This window comes from Cebidichthys violaceus, unplaced genomic scaffold (genome assembly GCF_023349555.1).
Source record: "Cebidichthys violaceus isolate CVI_PGR_0920_01 unplaced genomic scaffold, fCebVio1.0.p SCAF_135, whole genome shotgun sequence".
NCBI classification, from domain to species: Eukaryota; Metazoa; Chordata; class Actinopteri; order Perciformes; family Stichaeidae; genus Cebidichthys; species Cebidichthys violaceus.
Window position 1 is genome coordinate 217,590 of NW_027176302.1, and position 12,985 is coordinate 230,574.

General features: G+C 40.9%; 1 protein-coding gene across 2 annotated transcripts in view; it reads right to left on the reverse strand.

Moving 5' to 3' along the window:
- The window catches only part of cunh8orf34 (chromosome unknown C8orf34 homolog), a 52,429-nt gene that overhangs the window by 3,301 nt on the left and 36,143 nt on the right, over window positions 1–12,985 (reverse strand). For both annotated transcript variants that reach the window (XM_068708152.1, XM_068708151.1), the window contains exons 9-13: window positions 12,751–12,836; window positions 12,546–12,619; window positions 6,563–6,689; window positions 2,337–2,827; window positions 1,020–1,116 (exon numbers count right to left, since the gene is read on the reverse strand). In XM_068708152.1, coding sequence (XP_068564253.1) covers window positions 1,020–1,116; window positions 2,337–2,827; window positions 6,563–6,689; window positions 12,546–12,619; window positions 12,751–12,836 — 875 coding nt within the window. The remainder of the gene's footprint in view (window positions 1–1,019; window positions 1,117–2,336; window positions 2,828–6,562; window positions 6,690–12,545; window positions 12,620–12,750; window positions 12,837–12,985) is intronic.

Consider the following 12,985-nt stretch of genomic DNA (forward strand, 5'->3'; position numbering starts at 1 on the left):
TTGTGTTTTTGGTTACTTTGCGACCATTTACTAGGCTACCTGTACCACCTGTAATGTACAGTACGGATAGATTGCCATTACGTTCACTGAGCACATTCATGTTCCCCAGAAGATGAAACTTTAGCATCATGGACTGTCTTTCCCAAACTTTCCAGGTTTGCCATCCCTAGGATAAAATATCAACTTTTGCAGACCATATCTCATAAATACAGGTTTGTTCTGTCCAACGTCTTCGTCTTGAAACTACCTGTTCGGCAGAAATATGTAATGTTTACATAAATTAGTTTTATTCCAGCTACGGTATAAATGCTGATAAGAGGATCAGAGACGTTTGACCATATGTTAACCAATGTTAAGAGAGCATAAATTTGACATTTTGTGAGTGGACCTCAGTGAATTGAGACCCACAAGCCTCTGACAATCAGACCATACTGCCACATACATTCATGTGATTTATGCACCAGAACATTTAAAGGAGGTCTGATCTAATTCTGTCCTGTGCCAGAGTAATATGCTGCACTGTGGCCCAGCCAGACCACTACTATGACTGGATTTATGACCTTAAAGAACTATTCATGTCTATCAACTGGATCTTGATAGAGATATATCTCTTACATGATGCCAGGAAAGGACATTTATATGACGTTTCTCCCTATGAAACCAGGATTTCACCCAACTGTGAAATATGGAAAATTTCAGTTGTGCTCCATCTCAAAATTGTACAGGGAACACATTAATCTTCAGTTTTTAATAGATATAGAGCCAGTTTAATGGATTAGCTACTCATTGTGGTAAAGTGACATTATAGTAACGAGATGTGCCTCACGTCTTACAAAGAAAAAAAACTTTGAGAAGGTAAAAACATTAGAGGCAATTTGTCAAATGTGTGAACTGTGGATTCAACTGAGAGCTTTGAGGAACTCCCAACAAACCTGAATGAGGAGATGATAAACAATCAAATGTAGGGTTTAAAATAGACACAAAAGACAGCGGATGAAAGAGAAAGGCTGGTCACTCACTCTTATCCTGTTCAGGCGGCTCCAGGACGTCACTGTCTGTGTCACTGGGAATATGCCAAGGCTGTCGGATGGCCTGTAACTGCTGGTAAAACTCATCCTGATATGGAAAAATAGAGCAGAATCGAAATGATGGAAGACTCTGTTAACTCATACTGAGTCCTAGGCCAAAACTTTAATATATAAATTGCCCCATGCTATCAATAAAATACATTTCTGTGCTAAAATGATGGAACTCTAATCCTTTAAATGACTACATAAGTGGTCAAGAAAGACAAGATCACAAGCACATCTTTTCTGCACGTCAGTATTTAAAAAGGTTCAGGATTCCTTGACTCTCTAAACAGGCCTCCTAGTCCATCTACATGGGACCAGGTGGCTTCAATTAAAGCAGACTGGGTGCACGGGTGTTTTGGATAATCTCACTAGGTGTCAACTAGCATAACTGTCAAAGAGTATACTGAGGGACTGAAGAATTCCTGCCCACCATTAATAAAGCCTTCAAAAAGGTCTTGTATTTAACAGCGCCACTGTTAAGTTAATCATGAAAGGAATATAAGAAAGAAAGACCATTGAATGTTCTCCTTTTATGCCAGACTCATTTTTCCACAATGAAATGACATACTACTGTATGGACCTCCATGACTTTCCATTAAACCCCACATGAAGCGTGTGCGTGTGTGTTTGTGAGAGTATGCACATGTGTGATATTGTGTGTTCTGGTGCGCTTAGTCATGATCTTTCTGTGTAAAGGCTCTCATGTTCCACAGCAGCTTTACTTGGACATTGAGCCTATTTGACACTCACCAAAAACGAGTCTCATCATACAAAACAATTACAATAAAGTTGGAGTGATTTTCATGTCCATGACCCAAAGTTTATGACAATTTTACCCCATGTATGTGTGTGCATTTGATCGATTTCATTGCGAGATAAATCTTACATGCGGGAAATAGCTCAAATATAATATGTATATTTGATGTCACACCACGGCCATGGAAGATACTGTGTTTAAAGGAATAGATTGAGATTTTGTGAAATGTGCTGATGCACTTTCTGATGGAAAACTGACAGACACTCACTAAATTAACCACTTTTAGGGGGGTTTCTTTTGTCTAAGTGTGATAGAGCCCCTTGTGTTAGAAATAACAGACTTTGTGAAGACAGTGCTGCCACAATTCAACTCTGCCTCCTCCTTATTGATTATTTTATTGTATTAGGACACCTTGTCATGCGATATTGCAGATATATGACCACTAAAAAGAGCACAACAAAGGTGTTTTTGATGATAAAGGGATATATCTCAGTTTCCGGTCTTACCTCAGACAGATAGGCCCGTAGGCTGGCACCGAGGCTGTCTGTAGTGCTTAGTCCAGGAGGGGTGAGCAGCGGTCGGGGACGTGTGGGCTGACATGTGGGTGTCACAGGGCGGCTCCGCGATCTCCTGAAGGTCACCTCTTTATGAGATCCAGGGTTAAAGGTGGAGCGTGTCAGTAAACTATTCGGGGTCAGGGGCCTGCTGGGCGTTCTGGGGGTTTGAGTCCTGCTCCCGGGGTTGCTGGGAGATTGAGTCCGACCCATGACTAGGGAGGTGGGCTTGGGGCTGAGCAGAGGGAGGCCCACACCGCAGGGCTTGCCTGAGAGGCTGCCAGCTGGAGACTGGGGTCTAGAGAGCAGGCTGGTGAGAGGAAGTGTGTCGGGTAGGGTTCTGTGGCGCAGAGGGGTGTGGAGCAGACTACTGTGAGGATTATTGGCGCTCCGAGTGGTCATCTTCCCTACTTCTGCCAGCTTTGCCAGGTCCTTCTCAACCTCTGGAGGGAAAAAGGGAGAGAAAAGTCAACATCCAGGTTTCATATTTAATTTAGAGTGAACAGATATAGTTACAGAAGGACCGAGTTAAATCTTATTTTTTTTCCCCCAGACATTTAAATGACAATGTTTAAACAGTTTTATACAGTATGTATACAACGACTGTGACACAAATCCCAGAAAAGTCTGCTAAATCAAGAGATTTAAGGATAAAGTCAGGCTTATTATTTTTACACATTCACAGGCTGTGCTATGAGGTTAGTATGTGTCCTACAAGACTGATGATTCACAAACTTTACTGAGCATTAAAGTGGGCGAGACTGCTTGGTTTAATCCTTCTTCTGGGCAATGATGACAATATTTATAGGCCCTGTATATTGTGGTGAATCCAGCTTCCTCTGTTAGAAAAGGTTCCAAGTTGATATACAGAAAGCATAGCCTGTTACAAAAAAAAAAAAAACTTTCTTCCTGACAAAAACTCATTTGTTTGCCTCACTGGTAGTCTCAAAAACATGTCTGTTTATGAAAGAAGTGATGCTGCCAACTTCTGCGATCAACATCTGGGTCATTTTTTCCGTGTTTTATGCTTTTGTTAAAAATCTTGGCAATCAGGATTCAACAAACCAGTCTGGGAGTTATCATTTGAGAAGGATAATTTCAGGAATGACTCATACGAAGCTTGTTTTTCTGGAAAACTGAATATGTGTGACACTAAGTAAATATCAAAAGGAAACATTATTTTTTTGCAAACCTTGACTTCCTTGTTTTTGAGCAAATTGTGCTTTTCTCCTATACAAACAACATTTCCCAAGCAAAAATGTGAAGCGTATGCTCCTATTCACTGACAAACATCCATGCAAAGTCGAAAACTTCTACAATACCACTGTAAATTCAACTTTGAGACATGAAATCTATTCCAGACTGTTATGTACACAATCCTTTAGGGATAAAAAACATTTAATTCTCTGACATGCATAATTAGATTGCTGTTTCTGCGTTTAATCAGCTCTGATTATATGGAGGTCAACCCTCATATTGAGATACAATGCAGAGCATGTACTGCTTAGTGCCTTGCCCATGTGCTCAATACTCTGCACATGTACAGTGTGTCTGTGTTGCTTTAACCCTCTAGCATTCAACACATGTTACTTATCTAAATGCTAGAAGGAAAACTAAAGATACAGGTTACAACTTGGCCTTTCTTGACCTCCCTCTGATTGAAAGTTGGAAGATAATTAACTTTGTGGGGTGTTCAGGGCAGGACATGAGCTGCAGTATGTAACATGACAAAGCATAGAGAAGCTTTGTTATTTGGCTGATAGTCTGCATGAACAGCTATGTGGTGACCATAACACCTACTGGGGGGCAAGTGCCTCTGGATGACAGTGAAATAGCTCCTATATACAGAAGAAAATATGGTGTAAACGGAAGTTCCACATATGACGAATTCCCAGTTCCAGCCCTTAACCACCCACACCAAGTCTTCCACGACTGTTATCATTATAACGTAAACAGGATATGTTCACTAGTAATCTGTTCCCATAAAATTTATATTTTTACCTCAAGTTATTTACCGGTATAATTATAAACACCACATGTTTTTGTTGTGAAAATCTTCCCTCTTCCGGAAACGGTGGCTCCACTCATGATTTTATTGTAAACCAGTCATTTCCCCTGACTTCCTTACATTAGAGAGCTTATTACGAGCAGCTTTATTTTGAAATTCTGTCCAGTGTTTAACACAGAGATACTAGCCATCTCACAGACACTGATATAATATGACGGCTCCTAGAGATCAAAGAGGGAGCATCAAACTCCATATGGTACAAACCTTTGATAAGTTTTGATTCAGTAATAAAGACAGGGAAATGAAAGATGGGGAGAAAATGAGACAGAGCGAGACAGAGAGAGAGAAAGAGACAAGAAGAAATAGAAACAGATTTAATCTATTAAAGTCTTTGATCAAGCATACAGGGCCATAGCACGCTATTCAACCATTCAGAAGTCATGCAAACTTTATCAGGTCTCTCTTGAGAAAATAAACTAAAGTGCTAATGACATTTCATGACATGTCTGTAATTCATCTGCAGGCTTAAAACAATACAATATACTGCCTGCCAGGATGAATTAAATACTAACCATTGTCCTCGGATAGATAATTAAGTACAAATACGGGTAGAAGTACAAATTTCTAATAGTTTCAATCTGAGACTGAACCTAAATACTTGATTCTTAGCACTTATTGCTGGCTCTAAATGAGAAACGTTTCTAACTTTTGATCAAAAGTCTTTCTTTAACACATTGAACAGTTTGGCATGTTTGGTAAAATTGAAAAAGCGGTTTTCATATTCGAAAAAACTAATGCATCGTATTAGTAGCACTACAGAACATTTAAAAACAATACCCGTCTCTAAACAAAACTGCTATCAAATTAAACTCAATTCAATAAAAGAATGTGTGAGCAGTATTTAATTTGGATATCAGGAAAAGAATCACAACTAAGTGCACATGAGCTTCTCCATATCGCGAACGGCAGACAAACAGCCACATAATTGGGGTGACAATATAAGATGAAAAGTGAGGGTCTGGCTCCAAACGTGGAAAGTATTAGCAGCTAATAAAGGCTTGAAAGAGCTGAATTAGCTTGTTGAACAGCTTCACTGAACTGCCTGGTGGGAGCCTTCGACCTGAATATTCACTAACTCAGTGTAAAACAACTAGAAATGAATGCCATCTGAGGACCTCTGGGGCAACACTGAGTGTGCTGTTAACACAAATAGCCCTCTTTTAGTGCCCCCCAAGCACCAGCGTGCTGTTTTGTTCTGTCGGCATAGAGGCAACCAGTGTATTCAGCGCCGATGTGCGGATGAGCTGAGGAGATGAGAGCAGCTGCTACCGCTGTTGGATGACAGTAATAAGGTTCACTAAGTAGGAACAATATGCTTCAAATAAGTCTGGTATGTGAAGGCGCGTACGAGGTCTTAACACACAGTGACGCTGTCAAACAGAGTGGGAGGACAAGCATAAACAAACAAGTGGGCGACACATGATGGTTAATGGAGACGCTCCCGATGGCCTCCACTCTGGGCTTTCATCTGATTCAATAGTGGATAAACACTTAATCATCATGACAACAAAAGCAGTCTCTGAGTCACCCAGACGTCATATATGTCAAAGATGAGCCTTGATCTGTATTAGGAATAATGATTTCCAAAATGCCACACAAATTCCATTTTGTCTGACCTAATCAGTCTCCGGCACAGTTAAGCTTTCGATCATGTCCAAATGACTCAGCGGAGCTGGAGTTATTGATTATCCCTGTCAAAGCTGGAGTTGAGGTAAATTCCTGCCATGTGGAAATTATTCTAATTAGTTTCTTCTCTATTTGGTCTTGACACATTTTTAATTAACCAAGAAAATCACTTTGCCAAAAATAGTGCATTCTTAAGCTGGACTCTCCCCCTCCCACTCCTCATAAGTGCTCTCTAAACCCCTTTCTATTTCATAAGCCTCTGCAGTTCAAAGTGTGTGTGTGTGTGTGTGTGTGTGTGTGTGTGTGTGTGTGTGTGTGTGTGTGTGTGTGTGTGTGTGTAAATGTTAGCACAGTATAAACTATGTATTCCAAAAGAAAGTATTTGATCTGACTTTCCCATACCATTCATCATTAAAGCCACACTTACGGTATATAGGCATAAAGGCACAGCACACAAACAGGCACACCACACAGAAGTGCCTACCAGCGAGCTGTTTGCCCATGTTCTCCAGCTCTTTAGAAAAGAGGGAGTCGCCCAGTAGCAGGCCCGTCTGCCCGACAGAGCTCCCACCTCTCACAGCCTTCAGATCAGCCTCCCAGACAGCCTGACGCTAGTTAGCGAGGAGAACAGAAAAGAGAGAAAGTCACATTAGAAGAAAGACCCTTCAATTAACTCTTTAAATAATTTTCAGCTATTGCTGGAAATATCTGAGCCATATCTGCTTGGAAAAAAAGGGCCATTATTATTTTATGGGCTTTAGAAAAACACAAGAAACCACAGCAAGTGTAGATGAAAGCATAGAGAGCATGCAGTGCACTCTGTTTAGCGAATGCGGGTCGCTAGACCGTCAGTAGTGGTTCGGGACATTTTTATATAACTATCAGTAAATCCATAGGAGCTTGTATGCACACTAGTCTGTTGGCAAAGAGCCTGACAGCAGCAAATCTTGCACCAGCATTTAAGGAACAATAAATCAGCCATTTTGGATAGTTCCTAAGAGCGCATGATATTACTATTCCACAAAAAATACAAGATGATCATATCCCAAAGCATTTGAAAGAAAATAAATTGAAAGAAAGCCAGATTAGATCACATATAGGGGCTGCTTTGGCCTTTCTGGCCAAGTGTATGATTTGACAGACTTAGGTTGCCAAGTGCTTGATGGGCCACAAGTGGCCGGATGAGCTGTTAAGCCAGTGGACCAAGTGCACATGCGCTTCAAGCACAGGTGAGACATAAAATCTGTCAGCCATAATTCCACCTCCTGTTAAGCTTGGTTTATACTAGATATAACAAAGTTATGTTACGGCCCGATGCCAGCACTTGCGTCATTCGATGTGCTAAGCACTTAATGAGAGACAGAGTTGACTTGACAAAGTGCTGACACAGAGCAAGGCTCATGGGGATCTGGTGATATACAGAACACACAGTCTTCCAACACCATTTAAAGACAAACCTGGGATACAGCAGGCTACTTATTTTATGATTTTCATGATTCAAAGTGGACCTAAAAGTCTGTTTCCGGAGAGGAGGTAGGGTGACAACGAGTTGCTGTCCTCTGATAAATGACAGAACATGATTCCCAGGGTCCATGGCATTGATCTTTATGCCTGTCAGATACATGAGGCGTTCTGTGGCGGCAAAACCACAATACCACAAGCCAATGCTTAATTACAGCCCTCATAAAGAAGCAAGGCGGGTTGAGCATTACAACTGAATCCCCTCCCCAGCTTTATTTCTTTCTCTTTGGTGGTATCCCCCCAAATCCAACAGCATGACATCATCTTGTCCTTCTCTCTCTGGGTTTTCTCAGCTCTGGCAAACAAGGCCACCAACAGTTTTCAAGTTTATAATCGTTATTATACTAAAGTGTAACAGCTAAGATTATTTTGGAAATCCAAGTCAAGGTTTCACTTTGGTTTTATTAAACGGTCCACAGGGCAAAAACTTAATTTTGGTCTCTTAAGAGAGCCCAGTCTTCAGGAGACCAGTTGACATATGGAGATTTACTCTTATCAGCAATGTCCACAGTTTAACATTTGCAATTCTCCTGCCCTAAAGCTCCTCTGTCCACTACAGGAAAGACTTTACTGTAATCAGGACCATATATCCTGGAGCCTGCAGACTGGAGGCTAAGGCTGGTGGTACTGTACAGTCCCATGGCAGAGCAAACAAACAGGATATACCAAGTCTGCAAGCAATTCACCTCTCTAGATAACATCAGTAAATAAACCGACATTACGATCAAAACATGACTGTTGTTACCTCAAGTTCAGTGAAGGCATTCATATTTACAAAGTCACCTGGAGAACGTCAACATGTTCAGCGTACCATAGTAGTGCATATAAAAAAATCATGTAGAAATCAGCAAGGCTCTACAGTACATGGATAGACCCAACAAACAAAGCTAAAATGGACTTGATTACACGCTAACGAGACACAATGACGTGATGAAAAGTGATTTCCCTTCATCATACTTTAAAGCAGCTATTGTCCTTATCAGCGGCAATGTATGACATGAGCGCAAATGAGTCACACACCCCCCCCCCTTTGTTTGGATGCCTAGAGTGGGGGCTTTAATCTACACAGACAAAGAGCTGAGAAGGAATGCCTTTTCATCTCCAAAATAAAGAGCAGCAATGACTTATATTAATGTCAGTGGCGCAAAACCCAAAACGTTGTATAATGTCCCTTCCAGTATGACAAAACTAAAAAAGACCTAAAAGAGAAAAGGGGAAAACCCCTCTGGTGATGCTTCTGCCCGCTAACAAACAAGGATCTTGTTTCGAGCAAAATTGATTCCATGTTGAGCGCAAAACAAGACAGAAAGAAAGAGGATGGAAGTCTGGAGTTAAATATTTTATAGCCTGCATGTGTGCAGCTATACGTGTGTGGTCAGCAGTAATAATCACCACAATCTGGGGTTTGGTTCAACATTGCCCTCCACACAACCAGAGCCGTTTGGGATGTGTGCATGCAGTCACAGACCTCAAGCATGGTTTGAGCCTACTGCTGGCTTTGCAAAGCACAACTGATGGACTCTCTTGTTGTGGTCAGGCAGAGTATTATAGGGACCAATACACACACACACACACACACACACACACACACACACACACACACACACACACACACACACACACACACACACACATGCACAAGCGCATATAATTCAACAAATTATAGACACACAGGTGAGCTTTAACGTTTGGTAGTATGACTCACCCAATACTAAAGCACTTCCTCTTGCAATGAAGATGATTGAAACAGAATGAGAACTATACATGAAACTGCACTTTAAGGAATTCTGGATGACTGCCACTTTAGCTTTGCAGAGCCAGACTGTATCTCATTAGCAGAGTTTATGCTCCACTACGTAGCCCAGCAAGTACTGCTTTTATCAAAAAAGGTGCGGGATGAGGTGACGTTTGAGTGAAAAAGACAACATCCTGCACATGTGTGAGATAGAGAACATTGAGTATTGCAGCACTGCTTTGTTCTTATCAGAACCGAAACAACAGAGTTTTTGATTATACTGAACACCAACCCGTCCAACCTGCAGGCAGAGTTCATATTGCTTAATAGCAAATGAGCGTAGGCCGCTTGTGTGAAGTCATTTTCTCGTTTAAAACATGCTAATGGATTTGGGATATGAGGAGTAACACTCAACTCTTAATAAGTTCCTGTTGTTTTGGCTAACAGCACAATCCCCTAATAGTTTTATGGACTGTATACAGGGCTCCCAGGCTTATTGGCCAATCACTGAGCTAGCACAGCCAAAAGCAAACAGGATATTGACAATAACACAGTTAGACTTTCATTCAAGCACCACAAAGACAGGTTATATGACGTACTGTCTATCCTTTAGTCATAGAAGAACAGCCAGAGGAAAATAAGTGTCAGGCCAAAAAGAGTGCAGATGGGTGAAAAGCAGTAAAGGGCAAATGACTGGATTCTTTGCAGGAACTCGTAATGAATGTTTGAGTGTATAATAGCAGCTATATTTGAATTGTAATCTTCAACGACATTAGCATAAGCTATATAGCTCACAGTTTGAGACTGCATCATCTTAACAAACAATCTGTTGCTAACCAAAAGCATTCTAACTAGTTGCTATATTTGGCAAAACCTACAAAATAAAGTATTAGAAAATCCCAAATGTAAGTGAACAATGCTTGGCCTCTGGAACACAAGCTTTAGGCTTTAGTTGAAATTAAATGATAAAACTGTTGTAGATGATAAGAATTCCAACACAATCCTAAATGTCTTAAGGTAATAAATAAATAAATAAATAAATAAAGGAAATTTTAAAACCACTAATAAGGAAAATCTGGAAATCCTAAACACACCTTTATAAGAATAAAACTCCACTAGAGCTGTGCTCTAAAATCACAGGGATTTGCACAGATGATAACCATGCATGCATAACTGTGGAGGTGTAGAAAGGAGGCTGGTGCCAAATACAAAAAACCATACAGTGTATCGGCTGAAACTCTGCCAATATTTCGGTGGAAACAAAAATAAACCATCACAATGGCTCTGCCTTGTATCACACACACGGCATTGCATCACACTAATTATCTTATTTCTACCATACAAATGAACAGTTTCCCTCAGCAGATTTTATGATGTTAACACCCATACAACTCTACACGAGCTAAATTTGATTAAAACATATCACTTAACACTTACAAAGGAAGCTATAGAGGGATCGCTTGGAGAATTTGCTCTGGCAATTGCTTTAGGAAAGTATTTGTCTTTATGAGGCAATTATCACCTAAAGGAGCAGGCAGAGGCAGGGGGCCTGTCGGACTAATAATGAAAACCATTAACAGTGTTTACTTTCCAACATCACCAACCTTTCACTGCCCAAACCAGGGCAATGTCCAACGCAAGGCGTACTTCATTTAACGACAGACAATCATGATGAAATGTTCTAATTATTAAATACAACTTCAAAATTTCAATCCTAGAGAAAGTTACGCATTTTTTCTTTAAAATTAATAACCAGGGCAACATGTCTACCAATGCAAGGGACACATGTACCTAAACAGGTACTGCAGGGATGTATTAAATAAGTTGATTAAAAAGAGAAAAGAAAACACTACATCAGCTACACGTCGAGTTATTCCTCAAACTGTATGACTTCAACCATTGTGTTTTTTCCCAAATAAGCTCATAAAAGCATGACTTTTTTTTCCATACTGTTTAGTGATTGTGGCCCACAAGCCCCTGAAGGGCCAGTTAAACTAACAAGCTAATACAAATTGCATTTGCCTTTCAAAGACAGCCAAACATAAGCAATTAAACACAAAACAGCCACATTAGCTACAGTAGATGACAGGAGACGTTTGCACTTGCGGTTTCCATATGGGATACATTAGTACCCTATTCTTAAGTGTGCCAGACAGAGCTTAACCTATAGAGATGTAGTGTTCGGTCCCTTGGTCTAAGCGGCCGCAAAACAGTGGCTCAATGTGGATGTGAAGGTCAGCGGTAAAGAGGACGTCACATTTAGCGGGAAGCTAAATTAATCAGCCGAAATCACTGAGCTAGACGTGACGCGCTGATAAAAGTGACACCGTCTATCATCTGGTCATGCCTTTCCTCTTCACTTGAAATATTTGAGAAAAAGAGCAGAAGAACGTCAATTTGATGTCATGAAGTGCACAGTTTCTCTGTTTTCCGGATAGTGGCTGTTGTGTTTGGCCTCATCCATCAGACTCTTGACTGCGGGCTTTGATTCAACAGGTCCTTCGGTCTCTAAAAGTCTGCTCCCAGTTAGTCTGGAGCCTCTCTGCATCTGCTCCACACACGGAGTAATGCCTCGGCCCCAAACTTCTTTCTTTAAAACATGCCGTAAAAAGCCTTGTCTAACACTTAGATTGGGCAATTATAAAAAAAAAAAAAAAAAAAAAGTTATCGGCTTTTTTGGGGCGGTAATTATACACAAAGGTACCGGCGTCTTAGCTGACCGCTTTATTAACAGCATGTGAGAGTCTGCCTGTGTCTGAGTCTGGCGTGTACCACATTAGGCCTCTATAGATTTCTTCCCTGAAGCATGTGAAGTTATCACGCAAGCCTGCTATTGAACAAAACTGTGTGTACTCCTGTAACCCTTAAATATTTAGGCCTATTGTATAAAACCTCTAAATCAGCCTCAATTGTCGTCGTGTCACTAGATATTCTTTTCATTTATTCCTTTCAGATGGCACACAATTGCCCTGAGAGGGAAGCAAAGTGATATAGGGAGATTTCTATCACTTATTCAGCACTATCAACTGCGGTGTAAGCTGAAATGCACGCATAAAGATGGATCCGTTTTGTCCTATTAACGAGAGGCTTGAGGTGGTTTTTTTTCGCTCGCTCTCGCACAATAGAAGCTGAGGAGGAGAGAGTGACGTGGTAATTGATGGCTGTAAAGTGATCTTAATTGTTTGGTGATGGATGTAGGGAGGACACTTACAGAGACCGACACTTGAGACAAGGCCTCGCATTCCTGCAACCGTCCCGCCGCTGTGTCCACCCCGGGCAATGGAGCTGCTCCAGACAACGCACACAAAACAGCACGAGAAAAAAAAAGAAAGGACAGAGCAGAGCGTGAGACCACAAAAATGTTTTTTTTTTTTTTAAATAACAACTTTGGATTTGAACTGTGTTGTGTAACTCACATGAGATGTCAGGTACAGCTTGTTCAGCTATGTGAGACCTGTGCTCCTCTTCAGATCTGCCGTCTGATAGACTGTCGCCCTGCAACCTGGAAACAATACGTTACACATTTACACTGCTGTACTGTAAACATTGGCGGACAAATGGGTTTAAATCATCTCTGAAATCAGCATTCTTCAGCCACAACACTGCAACTCATGTTTGAAAACTGAATACCAGATCACGCAGAGACAAGAA